At 28.6% G+C, this 19,584-nt stretch overlaps 1 protein-coding gene across 1 annotated transcript; it reads left to right on the top strand.

Annotated features, from left to right (window-relative positions):
- The first annotated feature begins 14,029 nt into the window (after positions 1-14,029).
- On the top strand, positions 14,030-15,669 carry LOC126669389 (zinc finger CCCH domain-containing protein 20). The gene has a single exon (XM_050362842.2). It carries the CDS (start codon positions 14,045-14,047, stop codon positions 15,209-15,211), a length of 1,167 nt encoding a protein of 388 aa, XP_050218799.1. The 5' UTR covers positions 14,030-14,044; the 3' UTR covers positions 15,212-15,669.
- The last annotated feature ends 3,915 nt before the right edge of the window (positions 15,670-19,584 follow it).

Below are 19,584 nucleotides of genomic sequence, written 5' to 3'. Positions count from 1 at the left end.
TTGTGCTGCTGCGTTTGGTGCTTGTTCTTCAGTGCCTAGGTTGAAAGCAATTGGGATGCTTCCCCTTATTGGATTAGTTTGGTATTGGGGTGTTGAGAAAGAGGGCCCTCCGGTGTTGCTTTTTTCCCCGGAGTTGTGAAGCCCGTCTTCCGTCACGTTGATTATCTCCGGAGTGCTTTTTGGGTCCATTGGTTGTTTGTCTTTCAGGTTTACTCTTTCAGAAGTCATCTTCTTCAATGAGATTTGTTTTTGAGTTCAGAAAAGCTCCTTCTTTTGAAGTTTAGTTAAGCTTTTCCCACAGACGGCGCCAATTGATGGAGTCTGCCTTCTGAACCGGTGAGTGGACCTGCAAAACAGGGTAGAAGCTAACCGGACGGTGGTTGTCCGATTAACTCTCCGATGCTAAAGTCAGTTTAGAGCTTTGAGCAGCGTTTTGAGTATATGAATGTAATTGTGATTCTAGGCATACCTCGTGCTCCTTTTATAGTAGTCGAATATACCTAGTAGAGTTGTATTAGGCAGGTGAATCCTACTTTGTAGGGATTCGGCCGTATCGTAGAGATTCTCCTGATTTGTCGGGATCTACCTCAATCTGATAAGAATCCTATTTAGGAACGTCTTCCTAAATAGTCTTATCTTCCTAAAGTAGAGCTTATCCTTCCATATGTAGTGTTTGTGTCCAAACAGGACAAGATTCCCATATTTAGTCGTTTACCCGAATCCCGGGCCTGACGCGCTCTTGGCGGATCATGTGGGATTCGGTCTTTATTAGCGTGTTATCGAATCTTAGAGATTCGGCATCTCCTTCATACCTTTTCGGTCTTCAGGGGGAGTCCGGTGTCACCTGAGAGTAGATCTCCTGCAACTCGGCTCCATTATACTTACAGTAGGATTCGGTATCCATCACAAATGATCGAACATAATAAACAATATTCAAATTAATTTACATTTTATTTTCAAAAATGAAAATGTAAATTTTCAAAAATTAAAATAATACAATTATTTATATTTTTTAATTTATAAAAAAATGTATGAATTAATAAAATATTATAGGTCATGTCAAACTACTTTATATGAGAGAAAAAAAAGAGTGCCGAAATAGCAACAAAAATAGTATAAAGATTGAAAGAACAGCAAGGAATTGATTGCTCGTATTTCACTTTCATATCATTATGTAAGGATCCTCAAAATCCAATTAATGCTGACAACCTCTATAGTACAAATATTACTTTCATTAGCAGTAATTTCATCCCCACCCATTATGGTTGATCACCAATCTCAATTTCATATCTTAATTGGATAGACTTTTTTTCCATATCTTATTTAAGATAAATCATAAAAACATGCAGTAAATCAAATGTACAAAAAAGAACAATAATCAAATTCTAAAATCTATTTAAAAAGAAATGAAACATATGAATAAAAAGTTAAGGTTGATTTTTTTTAAGGTGTATTAATGTCTTAAGAAACTCAATACTAATAAATCTTCAAAAAACCACCATTTTCAGTCTTATAAATTTTTTCAAAACTATACAACATGATCGTTGTATCATGTTATTCGTACATTAAATCAATAATGCGTTAGTTTTGTATAATATTTATTAATGAAAAATAATAATTAAATCGTAAATGCTCTTAAATTTGTTGTCAAAATGACATGACACATCGATTATATGGAATAATCACTCCTTCAATGTTTTAAAAAAAAAAATCAATAACTGATTAAGAAAATTAATCTTAAAGTTCGAACATGTGGTAGCAGTTGTAACTTAATTAAGAGTTGATATATTTAAACGTTAAAATATATTTTTAAAATTACTAAAATTACAACCAAATTTTCATAATGGAATGATTTTTTAAAATATAAAACAAATGAACTAACAAACGATGATTTTTCAACCAGACTTGAGGTCATTGAATTTTTAAGCAAAAGTCATTGTTAAGTCATAAATGTTAACCCTTTCGTCACTTAATATTTTAAATATATTTTTTAAACTAAACTAAATTTCTAGTAGACTCACTTTCATCTCTATGACTTAAAAAAACAAAATTTTTAATCTCGGATTTTCATATAAAAAAATGCCGAGTGTAAATATTTTTTTCTATTTTTATTATCATGTATACTTCATTTTTTATATAAAAAAATCAAAATCACATATGCATTCTTATTTTTTTAAACTATTTAGTTTAATTTTTAGTATATTATCAATAAATAATTTCATTTAAATATCAACATTGAATTTTTTTAATTTATTGTATTTTATATTTCATAAAAATTATACTACTAGATAAAATTTTCTTTCTCATATATGTCATGAGAGAGAGAGAGAGAGTTAGATAGTATAGTGTCCAGGGACGGAGAGACCTGAGGCACTAGACGGACAATTGACTCTCTTAAATTAAAAAAAAAAATTATTAGTTGCAGTTTCTTTTTGAAAATTAAATAGTTTTACAGAAAATGTTGCACTTTGTCTCTTTTAATTCAATATATATATATATATATATATATTCGTCCCTTTAATTTAATTAAATCCTTGGACTATGCCACTGTCAAAACAATTGCACTTCTTGTAATAAGTTGAACCTGATCGCTTTATAATTATAAATTTATATGTAGATTTATTCTTCATATATTTTTGGACTGATATTATAAAGCTAACTTTATAATTGCCCTCTTATGTATCGCAGGGTCAAATGTTTGAATCCTAACTTTAGCGTGGAACTGAATTTTCGTTGTGTTTATATTTCCCGTTCTGCAACTCAACAAAAAGACAATCCAACTTATGGGCGCATGCAGACTGCGAGCAGCCTACCATTCATAAATTTTTCATTAATTGGCTAATTATCATTATAAATCTATTTAGTAAATAAATTTAATTATTTCGCTTTATAAGCTCACAAATCAAGTCCTTCCATTGCGTTTGAGGTCGGGGGTTCGAACCCCCGTACCTCCTCAGGCCGTGGTTTTCCTGGTTTAATTTAAAAAATGCATACTAACTCCCCGCTAACCCCTGCTAATAATTAACATAGTATAAATCTCTATCTCCTGATAAAAAAAAAAGGATCATTCTATGTTTCTGTTTGCCTATATTCAGCGGAATTCTGACAAAAATGGGCACTACGAGTATAAACAAATTAGACTATCCATGAATTATTTGAAATCGATTTAAAAAAAATACTAGATTTTCGCTCGAAAAATACAAAATCAGTTCAAAATATTCGAACTTGAATATCAATTACATAAGTTTATAAGGTACACAAGACTAAATAGACCCTTACATATGTATAATAATTCTATTATTATTTTTATTTATTTTATTTTAATTAATTAAATAATATATTTTAAAGTAAAAATAAATTAAACATACTGATTTTTTAATAATATTATAATTTTATTAAACTCGAATCAAGTTTAAAGTCAAATTTAAAAATTAAGTCATTCAATTTGAATTTAAATATATATTACACACTCAAGCTTGAACTCGAACTCAAACTCAAATTCTGTATAATTGGAATTCGGTTCCACGAATTTACACCCCACATCATGGGCTAAAATATGTTTTTAATTTAGGTTATTTTTATTTGTTTTTTTGGCAAAATTTAGGTTATTATTAAGAAAAGGATAAAAGAGTCAAAATCACGGGAATCACGAAGCATAGGGACATATGCATGCAGAAGGCGCCACATGTAAGCAGATAGTCAAACGTGTAAAAGAGTTGTGGTGTCATCTCACCAAGACCATAATAACGCCACGTGGACGGCCAGTTTTCGCTATGGGACGCGTATATGCCCCATCCGTACAACGTCGTATTCAACATTTTTCTAGCGCAAATTCATATCACATGGTAGTGAATAAGGCTTTTAATTCGGGTCATTGTATATTTGTGTAGTGTACTTATTTGAAAATATAATCACTAGTGTTAAATTTAAGTACGATATATGTGTGTAATTAACAGATTAATATGTATGAACTATCAATCTAATAAATTGCGTGTTTAATTTATTTAACCATTTTAAACAATAAATTTTTAAAACAACCACTAATTTTAATAATTAATTATATAAATATATTTAATTAATATATTAATAAATACATTTAAACATATTTAGATATATTTCACTCACATTAACTTAATATTTAACCGTATTATAAATATATAGAGTCGTTTATAGTTAGAATTCGAACAAAGGGTCAACGCGCCCCTTAAACTTGTGACACGGGGTCATCTAACCCAATTTATACTTTTTTAAGCAACTAACCCCAAAACTCTTCAATTTTTGATCAAATAACCCATAATTATATTTTTAAAATTTGTAAAATATAAATCGGAGGCGAGAGATGCAAAAAAATAATTAGATATTTCTCTAAGTGTTGCGATATAATTATTTTAAATCTATTTTTTAAAATAAAAATAAAAATTATGGGATTATTTGACCCAAAAATGAAAAAATTTGGAGTTAATTGCTAAAAAAAATATAAATTGGATTAGATGATCCCGTGTCACAAGTTCAGGAGGCGTATTGACGCTTTGTTTGCTAGAATTCATATAAGTTCAAGTGGAGTTTTGTGTAGTCTCGTGTCATATAAACAAGTTATATGAAAAATGTCGGCTATGGTAGCAAACATAAATATTTACTCAGTCTAAAAATAGTAAAATAATTAACTCTTTTTGGTTTATTAAAATAATAATAAAATCATTAATTAATTATAAATTTATGAAGAATTCAATAAATTTAATATATATATATTTTTTATACTAATTTTTATGTATATAAAATTTCACTATATAGTATTTATTAATTATTTTAGTTTTTATATAGTAAATAATTTTTAAAAGATTAAAATATGTATGAATGTTAATATATTATTACAAATTAATCGTAATATTTATTTTATCTTGCAATTTTTTTTTAATCCACCCTCTGTGAGACCAAGGGCGGATGTAATAGAAAATTTTTTAATTTTTTTTTTATCATTTATTTTTATTAACGGTAGTTAATTTTTATAAAATTTTATTATTTTAATTTAGAAAAGGATAAAAATGAATTCAATATAAAATTACTCTAAAAATAAAAAAAATCTAAAATGCAAGAGAAAGAATATGTTTTATAAAATAAAATTTTAAATAATTTTTAAAAAAATTATACTAACGTGCCATTATTGTCTACAAATAAAATACAAATTTCATATATAAATTTGGTTAAAAAAAATTAATAACTAATTCAGTACATGTATATAAATAAATAAAAAAAATTGATATTTTAAATAAGTGGAGCAAATACATATCAATACTAAACTTTTTATATATACTAATGGTACTTCAACAGTAATTTATAATTTTCCATAACAACTAAATCAAGGACACACCCAATAATTTTTTATATTTTTGTTTGGTGTTTTTGATAAAAAAAAAAGTGTCCCCCTTAATTTATTATTTATATTTCTGTGCTCCAGCCCAAAAAAATTATATTTTTGTGCCTAAAAACCTATCAGCCCCACCTTACCCTTGAAGAATCTGCGGACTGGTTCTACAGCAGATTAAACCAATGTGCAATAGGTCATTGCAGGCTGGTGGGTCCCCAGGCACGTAAAGTATAAGGGTTTTAGTACGGGTTTGGCTATGTTATTTATAGTTTAACTGAATTTTTTAAAATTTTAAAATTAATTAGTCATCAAACCAACTGATAAACACACAATTGATTAGTCAATATTATATTTAATTATTTTTATTTTTGATTAAATTCCGGTTTAACTCTGATTAAACCTCTAATTCTTTTTGTCACCATTTCAAAACCCAATTTAGATGTGACAACATTGGATCTAATTGCCAAAAAAAAAAGCAAATATATATTTTTTAATGAAATTTCATTTTATTTATTGATTGTATCATTTTATAATTACAATAAATCAATAGTACTAGCAATAGAAAAGTTCTTATTTTTTTATCACATAATTTTGTACGTGACTGATAAATTTTTATTTTATTTTACGAATAACACAGCACAATAATAGTGTTGCACTCTTCCCATCCATTTTATAAGTTCTATTTGTTTTTATACATAAATTAAAAAAAATATTTGTTTAATTTATGTATTTTTATTAATGATAAAAATATTTTTAAAGAATTTATTTTAAACAACTAAATGAAGAGTAAGAATAAAAATTTAATGCAAAAATATTATTTTTAATATATAAGACATTATAAAATAGAATACGAGATTTTAAAATCAGACAGAAAGAGTATTATTTTCCTTTTTTAATACATGGCATTTATCGTACGGCGTGCAATCTGGTTCAGATTTTTGTCGGTTAGTGGAGAAGACTTAGGTTAGGAGGGATGCCAAGTGTCCTCTAAGATATGCGTGTGTGGCACCCTCCTAAGCACAGTGTTCACGTGATCACTTCATCACAAACTACCAATAACCCTTTAAACTATACTTTCTCTACTACTCCTACTTCACCTTTTTTTGACAATAGCACACCTAAATAAATAAAAATAAATAAATTAATATTATTACATCTAATGTTTAATTTATAGTAAAAAAAAGATAGTAAATAAATATAAATTATTGAAAATATTAATTTTGTTTAAATGAAATGAACTAATTTTTAAAACTAATATTATCATTGTCTTTATTATTATATTTATTTTCTAAATGATTTCCTTGTTAGTAAAAATAATTAAAATGAGTATAGGTATAGATAACATTTAGTTATTTAAATTTATTCTAAATTTATTATTAAATTATATGTTTTCTGTCTTATAAAAAAGAAAAAAAATACACTTTTTATGTTTCAAAAAACTAAGAAAATTATTTTATCTATTATTAAAAATAATAAAATTATTAAAATATGTATATTATTTTATCTTATGAAAATTAAAGCTTTTCAGTAATTAATTTTTTAGAAATAGAAGGGGAGAATTTTTTAGTGTACTAAAATTAATAATTTTTTTTTTAAATAAAATCAATAGTTTTTTAATTTTTGTAAAAATAGTAATGTTTTCTATCTTTAGAAGAGAGAGGGGGAGAACAAAGAGAATTATATCTGTAAAAAATACTCCCTCCGTCCCGTTTAAGAAGTCCCATATTCTATTTTGGGATGTCCCATTTAAAAAGTCTCATTACTATTTTTAGAATATTTTTCCATTGAATACCCTATTTTACCCTTATTTTAGTTATCTTAAAAGAGATTTATGGAAAATTCCACTATCATTAATAGGGGCAAAACATGAAAAAACATGAAAAGACAAGAATAATCAATGTTTTCTTAATCTGTGTGTAAAGTCAAATGGGACTTCTAAAGTGGGACGGAGGGAGTATAAAATACTCCCTCCGTCTTATAAATATAGATAAAATGATTATTTTAGACGTTCCAAAATATAGGTAAAGTGATTATATTAAGTTGAATAATCAACATAAATATCAATATTAACTTTCATCATCAACCACTTTTGTTAGCATCATTAATTATTGCTCTATTCAATATAAAAATGATAAAAAAATTAAATTTTTAAAATTTAATTATAATTACAACACAATAATTATCTTTCTCATAATATAAATTAATATATTTAAATAATTTGATAAAAATTATTATTAAAAATAAATAAAATATAACTATTTTAATTACTATTTTTTAATTTTTATATAAATTTTATTTTATCTATTTTATGAAAGGGATAGTTTTTTTAATTTATTAGATGCTAACAATAAGGGGCTCGAATTGGACAACTGTAAAAAAATCACTGCAAATTTTGTTTGCTTTTAATTTTAATTGGATGATAAATTGATAATTAATGAATATTGGCACTTAATAAGATTATTTTTCTAAAACAAGGCACTTTAAGTTTAAGGAGATGCTTGACCTAAAACACACTCTTACAAATTGCACATGTCCTCCATTTCTAACCTCTAGATCAGTTTCCACGTGTACGCCTCAGTTCATGCTTATAGTACACGTACTAATTCTTTCTTATGATTATTATGCTTTTTATTTATTTTGTAATTTTTGTACCGTGCTTGCGAATAAAATACAGGATATGCATTGCATCAAACTCTTATCACTTTCCATTACTTTTGCCATTATTAAAGAAAATAATTTAATTTCCAAAGGTTTAATTTAATTATTTATAAGAATTTTTTTATTTAATGATCTTTAAAAAATTTACTTCAATTTTTAATTACTAAAAGTTTTGTTTAATATTATGACTAATTATAAAATTCCAGATTTATTTTCAGTTCAAACTTATTTTTAATTTACCTATAATTTCTCGACGATCTTTTGACAGCCCGAAAAAATTTAACCTCAATCTAACCTAGAATGTTTTATAAATTTAACTATGTTTTCAAAAAAAATTATTTGTATATTTAAAAGAATTTGATCTCAACCAAAGTTACAGTCTATCCTAGCCATATGGCAGTTTCGCCCTTTGCCTACACTATATTATGAGAAATAACTAAAGGAGCAGATGAGGACTTGGCCTAATGGCCAGGATCTTATGCTTCATGCTTCATAAGGTATGGAGTTCGTGTTATCGATATGCACTAGGTCAATCATGTTTGACCATATTTTGACTTTATCATTTTATTATTTATTGATTAGCTGTTTTTATCATTTTATATTAATGATTAAAATACTTGAATGGTTAATTCTTTTTAAGGTCATCGAGTATGTGACTTGATAATAGAACCCTTAGGTTTAATAAAAAAATTATACACCATCTATCCCTAGTTTTAATAGAACATTGAGACTAGTATGATGTTAACTGATGATTATGTTTTACTAATCATGTATATGAGATATTAAGTCAAATCATAAGTGCTATTTGAGAAATAAGGCACTGGATGACCCACTGTGAGAATACTACATAGATCACTGTCATAAGTAATTCTCATTACAGTTCTATTAGTATAATACTTTGATCTTGAAATCATCATGGATTTCTACATAGCTATTTCATATTTTGATACAGTCTTACATTATCTTTAACAGGAAAATGGAATAGATTGTCATTGGATATGAAAGTAACTATGTGAGAAATGTGAGTTACTGAGAAGGAATTTGTCCCTCATTTATTTGAGTAAGATATCTATGGGCCCCTTGAAGAAGATAGACTGAAGAGAATGCATGGCCATGCTAATTGATAAAAAGTTATCATTTTCAGTCTACTTAGAGTCAAGAAACTAATGATTGGATATTATAAGGATGACATAACTATGCCTTATATTCAATCTGGATATCGAGAGACAAAGGGATTAAAATATTATTGTAAATGGTTAAATCGGATTATCGATATTCATATAACTTGGGTAGTCATAATGTCTTGCTAGAGGCCACTTATGACTTATGGGCTGAAATAGGGATTTCGAGCCTACTGCCAACGTTATATGAACCTACAGGGTCGCACACTAAGAATAGGCCCAAAACAGTTATGGGTTGTACAAGCCCAATGTGATTAAGTGATATATATATATATATATATATATATATATATATATATATATATATATATATATATATATATATATATATATATATATATATATATATATATATATATATATATATATATTAATAAATATATATATTAATTCGAAATTTAAGGATAAGTGTTTTTCTTAATTTATTATTTTTGGAAGATAATAAATATAGTTATTAATATATATGGATAATTATCAAAAAGGAGTTTTTGATAAACATAAACTTGTAGAATTGCAATGAGATTGAAATTCGAATTTGTCTCAAACTCTAATGTTATTTATCACTATAAATACTCATTAAGCAATTGGTTTGAGAATCACGAAATTTATTATTCACTAAATCACTAAAATTCGAAATTGCTTGTGAAGCAATAGTGCTAGCACACAAGCACTAGTTTTGGCTAAGGTCTGTTCGTGTGGATACTCGTAGAGGACGCGTTCTTTTGGAGGCGTTTCTGATCCGAGGCCAGGTATCACCAAAGTGAACCACCTCCTTCCTTCCTACATTGCTGTTGAATTCGACATACAAGTAAGTAATTATTCTATTAATTCGAATTACATGGATCTTGGTTTGGGTTTTTAGATAATTTTTTGAAATTCCGCTGCGTTATGAACCTATAAAAAACCCAACAGTTCGAACTTTCGATTTTTATTAAACTGTAATTTACTTGATTTAATTTTAAAAAATGCATACTAATTTCCGCTAACTCTCGCTAACAACTAACTTTAGAATATGTCTATTTCTGATAAAAAAAAAGAATATTTTAGTTTGTAATATTTAAGTCGATTATTGGTTCATTTAAGACTGTCTAATGTTATTCGAGTCTCAACTGTAAATTTTTTGATAAACAGAAATCGTATTGTATTGTTGAACTACTGAAAGTATAATGGTGCTAAGAAATTTTTAAGATGCATTATTAAAAATTTATCCTTGGATATTATGTTTTTATTAGTTTGGTTATTTTCGTTTTCCAGATATTTTAGAAAATAAAAATAGAATAAAGTGGAGGGGAAAAGGAAATTGTTCATTACTTAACCTCATAATCTTTTGAATTAATAAAAAGGAGTCAAATTAAGGTCTGAACAGGCCATGTGCAACTAATAGAACCTAATTGGCCTTTTATACAAAATGGAAAAAGGAGTTTCCATCAAAGGAAGAAGAGTGATGCAACCAAATAAGGTAGAGAGTGAAAATTAAGGACATGTACCCACAAATTTGGATTGGATTCTATCAAGGAGACATTATCACGTTTGGAACTATTATTATCATTCTTCCTTTAATTTATAAGGCCATACACCCACCAATCTTCCCTTATTAAAAGTTTCAAATCTTGCTTCCACAACAATGCCTTTACATCCATATAAAATATAGAAAATATTATGATAATAATTTCTTAATTTTTTTAAACATATTATCATAGTATTGTAATTTTTATTTCATTTAAATCGGTATTTAATTTTTAAAAATATATATGTTAAGTTCGTTTAATAATTTTCTGTCCATCGGTGTATTAAAGCACAAAAATAAAATCTATATTTATTTAAAATTTATTACCTTATTAAAATAATAATAAATTATAATACATCTTTCCGTGTAACATCAAAATAGAAAATTATATAAATAAATCTTACATTTATTTGTTATTTTATTAGAAATGCGATCATCGAAAATGAACACTTGTATGATATATATTTGAAAAGTCAAAATTTTAATCAAAAAATTAGAAATTAAATAAAGTATTAGAAGAAGTTAAACACTGTTGATATAATTTATTCTAAAATTTATACCTAAGAAGCACGGAAACTCCAACAGAGTTGCGTTTCCCGTTTCGGAAACGTTTCGAAAACCGGAAACTCTTGGACACCCGTACGAAACATTTCGGGCCGTTTCCGTAAATAATAAAAATTAAAAATTTGTAAAACAAATAAAATTATTATCCACAAATAAAAAAATCTAACTAGTTACCCATAAATTTTACATTCGCATTGTCCACAATACATCAAATATACTTATTTGTGTTGAATTATATTATATTTTTTTATATATTTATAAATTTTAAATATTTAGCATATTAAAATGAATTATTTTTGTTAATTATCATAAATATTTAGATAATATTTTTATAAATATATCCCTATATTTTTGTTATTTGCACGTTTCCTCCACGTTTCGTGTCCTTTATTTTGAAAAACTTTCGTTTCCCCGTGTCCGTTTCGTATCGTTTCCGTTTCCCGTTTCCGTTTCCGTGCTACCTAGATTTATACTATAGCTTGATTGAAGTTAAAATCACACATGAACAAATTTAAGCTCGAATTAATTTTAGAATTCAAATTCTATTTTAAATTCAAAATATATAAAAACTATTTTAAATTTGAGTTTTTAAAAAATAATTATAAATTAATTAATCCCAAATGAATCCATTAAGTATCAAATTTTATTATTAAAATAAGACTATCATTGTAAATGTAAATATTATAAAAAAACAAAGAAACAATTAATCTATTAAATTAAATATTTTAATAATTCAATTCAACTTGTCAGATATTCCGATTAAAAAAAACTACAAATTCAGACATGGTTTGATTAAAATTGACAAGTAAACACTAGATCTCATGATGTACATATGCCATGGCTCCCAGGGCAATTGTTGAGATTTTTCTCCAATTTCTTCTCTATTTACATTTTTCAGTGGTTTTTTATTAATTTTTTTTATTAAATTAATATTCTAAATTAAGATATATGCTTTGCAAAACTGGAATTCTTAAAACATGCAAGGAATTAAAAGTTATCTAAAAAGTTGGTGCTTGTATTATAATTGTCATTAGTTGAGTTGATGTACCATAGCATAACAAGAGGATAAGCATAATTGTTAAGGTTGGTGAGTGTGGATAAAGATATGAGTCAGTAATTTTTAAAGGCGGTGAAAAAGGCTCTGAGAAGATATATATGTAGGATATTTTCCATTTTATTGTAGATAACTTAATCTAGTAAAACCTAAAAATGGGTGAGAAAACTATATATTTATGCACATTTTCTGTTTTTTATTAATGTTTTTACTGATAGAATTGGAGAATTTTCAAGGTAATTATTAAGCTTTCTTATTTATAGAAAGTTTTTTTTTATATAAAGTAAAGAATCCTTGCAGAAACCATAGAGAATTTAGAAGGATAAATAATAATACTAGATGAGGACAGATTGATGCCTTGGAAGTGGAGCAGGACATGAGCCTCATAACTTTACTCTAAGAGTGATTCATTTGTACGTTTGTGATATACATCAATTTAAGCATTTGATTTTACTGAATTTCACATTTTATGAACACAACAAAATCATTTTAATTATTTAAATGGCTAATAGAACATTACTACTATTTATTTTATAATTTACGCCATATATTTGTTTTTATAGATTGTTCAGAATTATATTGATAAATTTCGGTATTATTTCAAATTAATAGTTTATAAAATAACACGAAATGCTCCTAAAAAATGAACTGAACAGTTTTAATGTTTTTTGTTGTCAATAATACTGAAAATGAAAATTCAAATATTTTTAATATTTGAATATTACTCTATAACAATAAAAAATAATAGCATTATTTATAAATTATGTACTTGTATGTATAATTTATAAATAAAGTAAATATAATATATTTTTGGATTCCAGCATTAAATATATTTAACACTGATTTAATTTTTTTCGGTATTGAATTTACATACTTATGATTTTATAGAGTTGAATCTCTACACCATAAAAGATATTGATGGCATTAATTTAAAATAAAAAATTTAGAAAAGTAATATCTATAAGATAAAAGTATATAAATTAATTTTTGATAGAGTTAAGATGAAAAAATGAAAAAAATTATTTCATTAATATTAACGATGCAGTATATATTTTTTATTTCCATTACCAAAGGAGCTAATGTTTATAAAATAAAAGATGCAAATGTATTATTGATAAATAAAAGAATGAAAATTTAATGTTAAAAAATAGACGAATATAGAAATTTAAACATGTATTTTGTCCATATTTATTTTATAATTTTTCTATTTCAGTGTTTTCTATTAAATTTTAGATAAAACTGATATTATAGTTAATTTAAATATATCAGAATCAATAGTGAAAAATTATCATTGCTGTAAATCAATAATTATGACTAAACTCAAAGGAGTTGAATGTAATTTACCAGAAAAGGAAAAAAATGTAAAGAAATTATCAATTCCCATCTTTATCTTTGCGTATCTCACCCTCCACCGCCTTTGGAACTCTAGAGGGGCTAGTCGACTAAATTAAAATAAAATTTTCCAGACCCAATTTTCATAGACAGCATTGTAATCTAAAGAATCATCACCTGACAGCCACGTGTATATAAAATCAACAGATATCACACGTGTAACGCTGTCGATCCGTTTGGTGATAGTGTAAACTCAACACCAAGGTAACTCTCAATTCTTCGTACAAATTTAACCGCAGCAATAACATAACCAGGGTCAATTCTAACCCAAACAGAGTTAAACCCCACTCCTTAAAAAGCTGTTTATATAGCAAAGCAAATCTATGCCGGTGATTTTGCATACAATATCAACAACTACAAACCAAAAAAAAAAAAACCCATCACCATTAAAGATGATGCTCGGTGAACGACATCGTATTAGTGTTCCGCCGTGGAGCCTTGAGACAAATCCAGATGGAAATGCGGCAGCCGCATCTGATTACAACCCATATTGCATCCAAGAAGCTTTAACAGCTTTACAGCGCTATCTACCGTCGAATGAACCGGACGTCGACTCAGACTCCGAGTTTTCCGGCCTGGAAACGGACTCACCAGTGGATGCGTTTTCATGTGATCATTTCAGGATGTTCGAGTTCAAAGTTCGGAGATGCGCACGTGGCCGGTCACACGACTGGACGGAGTGTCCCTATGCGCATCCCGGCGAGAAAGCGAGGAGAAGAGACCCGAGAAAATATCATTATTCCGGTACTGCATGTCCGGAATTTCGGAAAGGGAATTGTAGAAAAGGTGACGGTTGTGAGTTTGCTCATGGTGTTTTTGAGTGTTGGCTGCATCCGGGTCGATATCGAACCCAGCCGTGTAAAGACGGGCCTAACTGTCGGAGAAGGGTTTGTTTCTTTGCTCATACGCCGGAGCAGCTTAGGGTTTTGCCTCAGCAGAGTCCGAGAAGTGTTACCTCTGTTGATTCTTACGACGGATCTCCGCTCCGACAGGCGATGGAAGCTGCTGCTTGTGTTAAAAGTCTTCCCTTTTTGTCTAGCCCTAGCTCGATTTCGCCTCCGGGTAGTCCTCAGGGTGATTCACCGCCCATGTCGCCGATGATGAGCCGCTCTCTCGGGTCAAATTCTGTCAACGAAATGGTGGCTTCTCTCAGGAACTTGCAGCTTGGTAAGATGAAATCTTTACCACCTTCTTGGAATGTGCAGGTTGGTTTCGGATCTCCAAGATCTGGGTCGGTTCTTCGACCCGGATTTAGTAGTCTTCCAACAACTCCGACGAGTGCTCCGACCCGTCCCGGATTAGCATATAGGGACATGTGGGAGAATATCAGCGAGGAGCCTGCAATGGAGAGGGTCGAGTCGGGTAGAGGCTTGCGTGCCAAGATGTTCGAGAAATTGAGCAAGGAGAATTCCCTGGGTCGGGCTGACCCGGATCCAGGTCAGTCTTCTAATACTCCGGATGTTGGGTGGGTTTCGGATCTGGTTATGTGAAGTGGGTTGAGCCCAATGGCTCTTTTGGTCCGTCGTTTTTGGTTCTCATTTTGTGAATATTGGTCAAGGAAGATGGAAATTGGGTTAATTTTGGTAACAAATTGAAGAATCTGGTTATTGTATATATCCTTTTACAAGCAATATTTTGTTTGATTTCCAAGTAATTTCAAATTAAGGGATTGAAGGGCTGTTTTGGGGAATTTTCTGAGCCAAGTATGAAAATTCCGAAGGCAAATTAGTCAAGAAACGTTTCGTTTCGGGTTGATGATGAAGAATGAAATGTGCATTAATCCTTTTTTTGTATTAATTAATGGTTGATTTATGCTTTTGATTTGGTATTTAAATATTATGCTAATCATATTATTGTAGAAACTTTCGATTGCCTTGTAATGCTCTTCAGCTGATCCAAATTAATGCAGTGTATATATTTTTCATAATACAACTCCTTGTTTTCTGCTGCTGCTTTTTTTATTTTTATTTGCAGAAAATTCTAAACTAACAATTGTTTATAAATCAAATTTTTAATTGTTTTTTTCAATAGTTTTGGATTTTCATGCGTTGAAGATGATAAACATGACCACAAAACCAGGTGCTAGCATGTCTCTTTTTGAAGGGACAAAGAAGGGAGGATTAGGTTAAAGAGTATTAAAAAACAAACTACTTTTTTAAGTCTTGATTAGTGTGTCATCAAATCTTGCCCTAAATTTAAGCTCAGAAACGACAATTTACTTTCGTCGCCAAATCCTGTCATCTTGTTTGACATTATCTGATTTTTATATTTGTTGTTTGATATTTTCCCCCTTAAAATGTCTTTTTCGTGTTCTAATTGTTTCTGTTTTTGAATAAGTCCAATAATTTCTCAGCATACACCTGAATATGGGGGGCGGAGTTAATTAACATTAGTGCCGCTGCTAGAGATCTGATTAAAATTATAATAATAGAAGACAAGCTATAAAATACCACTGGAAGAATAAGACTGCTCAAAATTAGCACGACTCTATGATAATGAAGGAATTTAAGTGGCAATTTGCTCTTTCAACTAAAATAATACGTAAATAAATTTGTGGTCTAATTAGTTACAAATTTGATAATTATGGACAATTAAGTCTTCCATTTGTGCAAATTAGTTTACAAGTTGAAAGAGTAAATTGTAAATTTAGGAATAATTAGCTTGATCAACAAATTCATGACTAATTTATTTTTAAAGTTAATTTATATGTTAATTTTTCATTGTTTATAAGTTAAAAAAACAAATTATCACTTAATCTAACGAAGATGGTTTAAGGAGTGTTTATAGTTTATACCACATAACTGTTGCGCTATGTTATTTTTATAAGGCTTAATTACTCAAAAACCCCCCACCTTTCACTTTGTTTTCGTTTATACCCTGACCTAGGAAAAATGTCATAAATACTACTGACCTTGTCATTATGTTTCGCCCGTACCCCAAATTTCAAAAAAAAGATGATTTCTTAAAAACAACTAAATTTAAGGGTTATTTTATACCTTTTTCTATTAAAAAATGTACAAACTAATACTTCATCTTTAAAAACGTTCAAATAAGTCCTAAAATTAATTAATTTTTTAATTTAAATAAAATAAATAAATAAAATAACATAGTTTTATTAAGTCCTATTTATTACCGTACTCCTATTTTAAAAAACCGCTAATATTATTTTTTTCATTTTTTTTTTATTTTTACGAAAATAAGCTACTTCCTCCATGGAGGAAGGAGCTGCTCCTTCCTCCATGTGAGGAAGGAGCTCGCACTGCTCCTTCCTCACATGGAGGAAGGAGCAGCGTGCTCCTTCCTCATGGAGGAAGGAGCTGCGAGCTCCTTCCTCCATGAGGAAGGAGCAGCGTCCTCCTTCCTCATGGAGGAAGGAGCTGCGAGCTCCTTCCTCCATGGAAGGAAGGAGAAGCTCCTCCTCCCATGGAGGAGGAGCTATTTTTTTTAATTTTTTTTTAAAAAAAAATTGAAAATAGATTTTAAAATTAAAGTACGGTATTATGTTGAAATTAATTAGTCTGATGTAAAAAAATTTACGGTTTTTTATTTTTAACAAATTATTGATAATTAATATAAATTAAATTATTATTATTAGTTGAATTTTTTAAAGAAGAAGGTGTTTTTGTATAATTAATAACATTGACGTGTAATTAGAATATATGCTAAAAATGAAGGATTATTTTAAACTCTTTTTCAAATGAAAAGAGATCAATTTAATACCTCGAGGGTACGGGCGAAACATAATGACAAGGTCAGTAGTATTTATGACATTTTTCCTAGGTCAGGGTATAAACGAAAACAAAGTGAAAGGTGGGGGGTTTTTGAGTAATTAGGCCTTTTTATAATAAATTATTAAGTATTTACGATAATTTTTTTAGTTATTACCTATTTTTTTATCATATTATTTATCATATGATTAACATACCATTGGTTTGTTGCAGCGATAACATTAACGCAATGATTATGTTGTATGATTTTTCTGATTAAAGGGGTATTTGGTTTGGTTAAACTCGAACCAAATATATTCAAAGTTGGATTATTTTATCTCTTCAATCAAAACCTATCAAATCAATCAAAATTGACTCAGCTGAATTATCAAAATTATAAGGGTCTGTTTGGTTCAGCTGTTTCTTATAGCTGGTGGCTGTTAGCTGTTGCTGATAGCTGTTAGCTGTTGGCTGGTGGCTGGTAGCTGATAGACCATTAGTGTTTGGTGAGATTTAATTAGCTGTAGCTGTTTACATATAAAATGACCGTAAAGGGCATAATTTTTGTTTTTATATATTAAATTATGAATATATTATATCATATATTATTTAATAAAAGTATTAATAATTATTTTTTTATAAGAAGCAATATTTAGTTTAAACTTATTTAAATATTTTTTTTTATAAATCTGTAATAAATTTTTCAAAAAATTATTAAATTATATTTATTTTAATATAAATAAAATAATTTTATATACTTTATAAATGATTAGAGTATTTAAAAATAATTTAAATAATTTTATATATAAAAAAAGGATATATTCTAGTAAGGGTAATTTTGTCTAAATAATGAAACAGCTATCAGCTGTTGGCAAAAAGTTTCAAAATGGAGCTTTTTAAACAGCAGCTGTTAGAGGTTCAAAAAGCTCCAAAAAGCTCTGAAAAATTTCTCACCAAACACTTTAGTGGAGCTTTTTGAAAAGCAAAAGCCAAAAGCTCCACCAAAAAGCTGAACCAAACACCCCCTAAAACTGAAACGAGCGAACTAGTAACTGAAAATATGTAAAGAATAATTTTTTATAGTAAATTAAAAAGTAAAAATGTTTGATCTGTTTATTGAATTCAGTCTGTAGTAAAATTAAAATTTTGGATTGACCAAATTTAATCGACGAACCACTGATTAATTGAGTTTCCGTCAATTTTTCTCACCCTAGTTCCCTTCTCAGAAAGTCAAGACTTGCCTATTCTAATATATGTTTCATGTCCTATTTGATGATGCTGGTATCAAGCTTTCAACCGTTGGATCTTCTTAAGGTCAGACGTAATTCTGATAGTTACAAATGCTGCTTGGCATACTTTGTCATCTAGAGTTACTATTAAATGGTATTACAAAAATATATAGGCAAAAATTGCGTGTCCTTGTTTCTTGTATGCACATTTTTCTCTGGCCTATCCTTTTCGACTATTTTGTTTTTTGTTTTTCATATTTAGAAAATTATACTATATTAGTTAGAAATATCTAAATACAAAAACAAAGATAAAAAGTCTCGTACAGCCAAATCCCAAATAGTAACATTAGACATAGAATTGGACATTCTATCAAGAGCATGAGCAACCATATTCGTTGATCTCCTGATATAACACAATGAACTATTAGTGTAGTCCTAGAAACGATTTTAGCACTCGTCAACAATTACATCAATATGAAACGATCCTCCAGAGATAGACGAGAAAGCTTGAACTAGAAGCAACGTATCAATTTCAAATCGAACATTTTGCAAAGCCAATTCTTTAACCAACAAGCCAATACCTTCCGCCATAAGAGGCGCTTGCGATCCATGCATCGAACGAGCCATTGCCCCAAGACATCTACCATCATGATCCTGCGCCACACAAGTTATACCAATACGATGATTATTGCAAATATAACAGCATCCAAGTTGCAGGTTATATGAACAACCTGTGGGAATTGCCCAAAGATAGATAGATGGAAATTTGCTTGATCTTCAGCGGCTATGCCAAGTTGAGCAGATTTACAACTCTAAAGGAACCTCAGTACATTATGTATGGAATGAGTGGCCGAGCTACTATGACCTCTCAATACTAGATTATTCTGATTCTCCTAAATTCTCCAAAGAACCATATCATTAAAATAA

The sequence above is a fragment of the Mercurialis annua genome, linkage group LG2 (genome assembly GCF_937616625.2).
Source record: "Mercurialis annua linkage group LG2, ddMerAnnu1.2, whole genome shotgun sequence".
NCBI classification, from domain to species: Eukaryota; Viridiplantae; Streptophyta; class Magnoliopsida; order Malpighiales; family Euphorbiaceae; genus Mercurialis; species Mercurialis annua.
The sequence above is the reverse complement of the archived record's forward strand: the minus strand, read 5'-3'. Positions and strand labels throughout refer to the sequence as shown.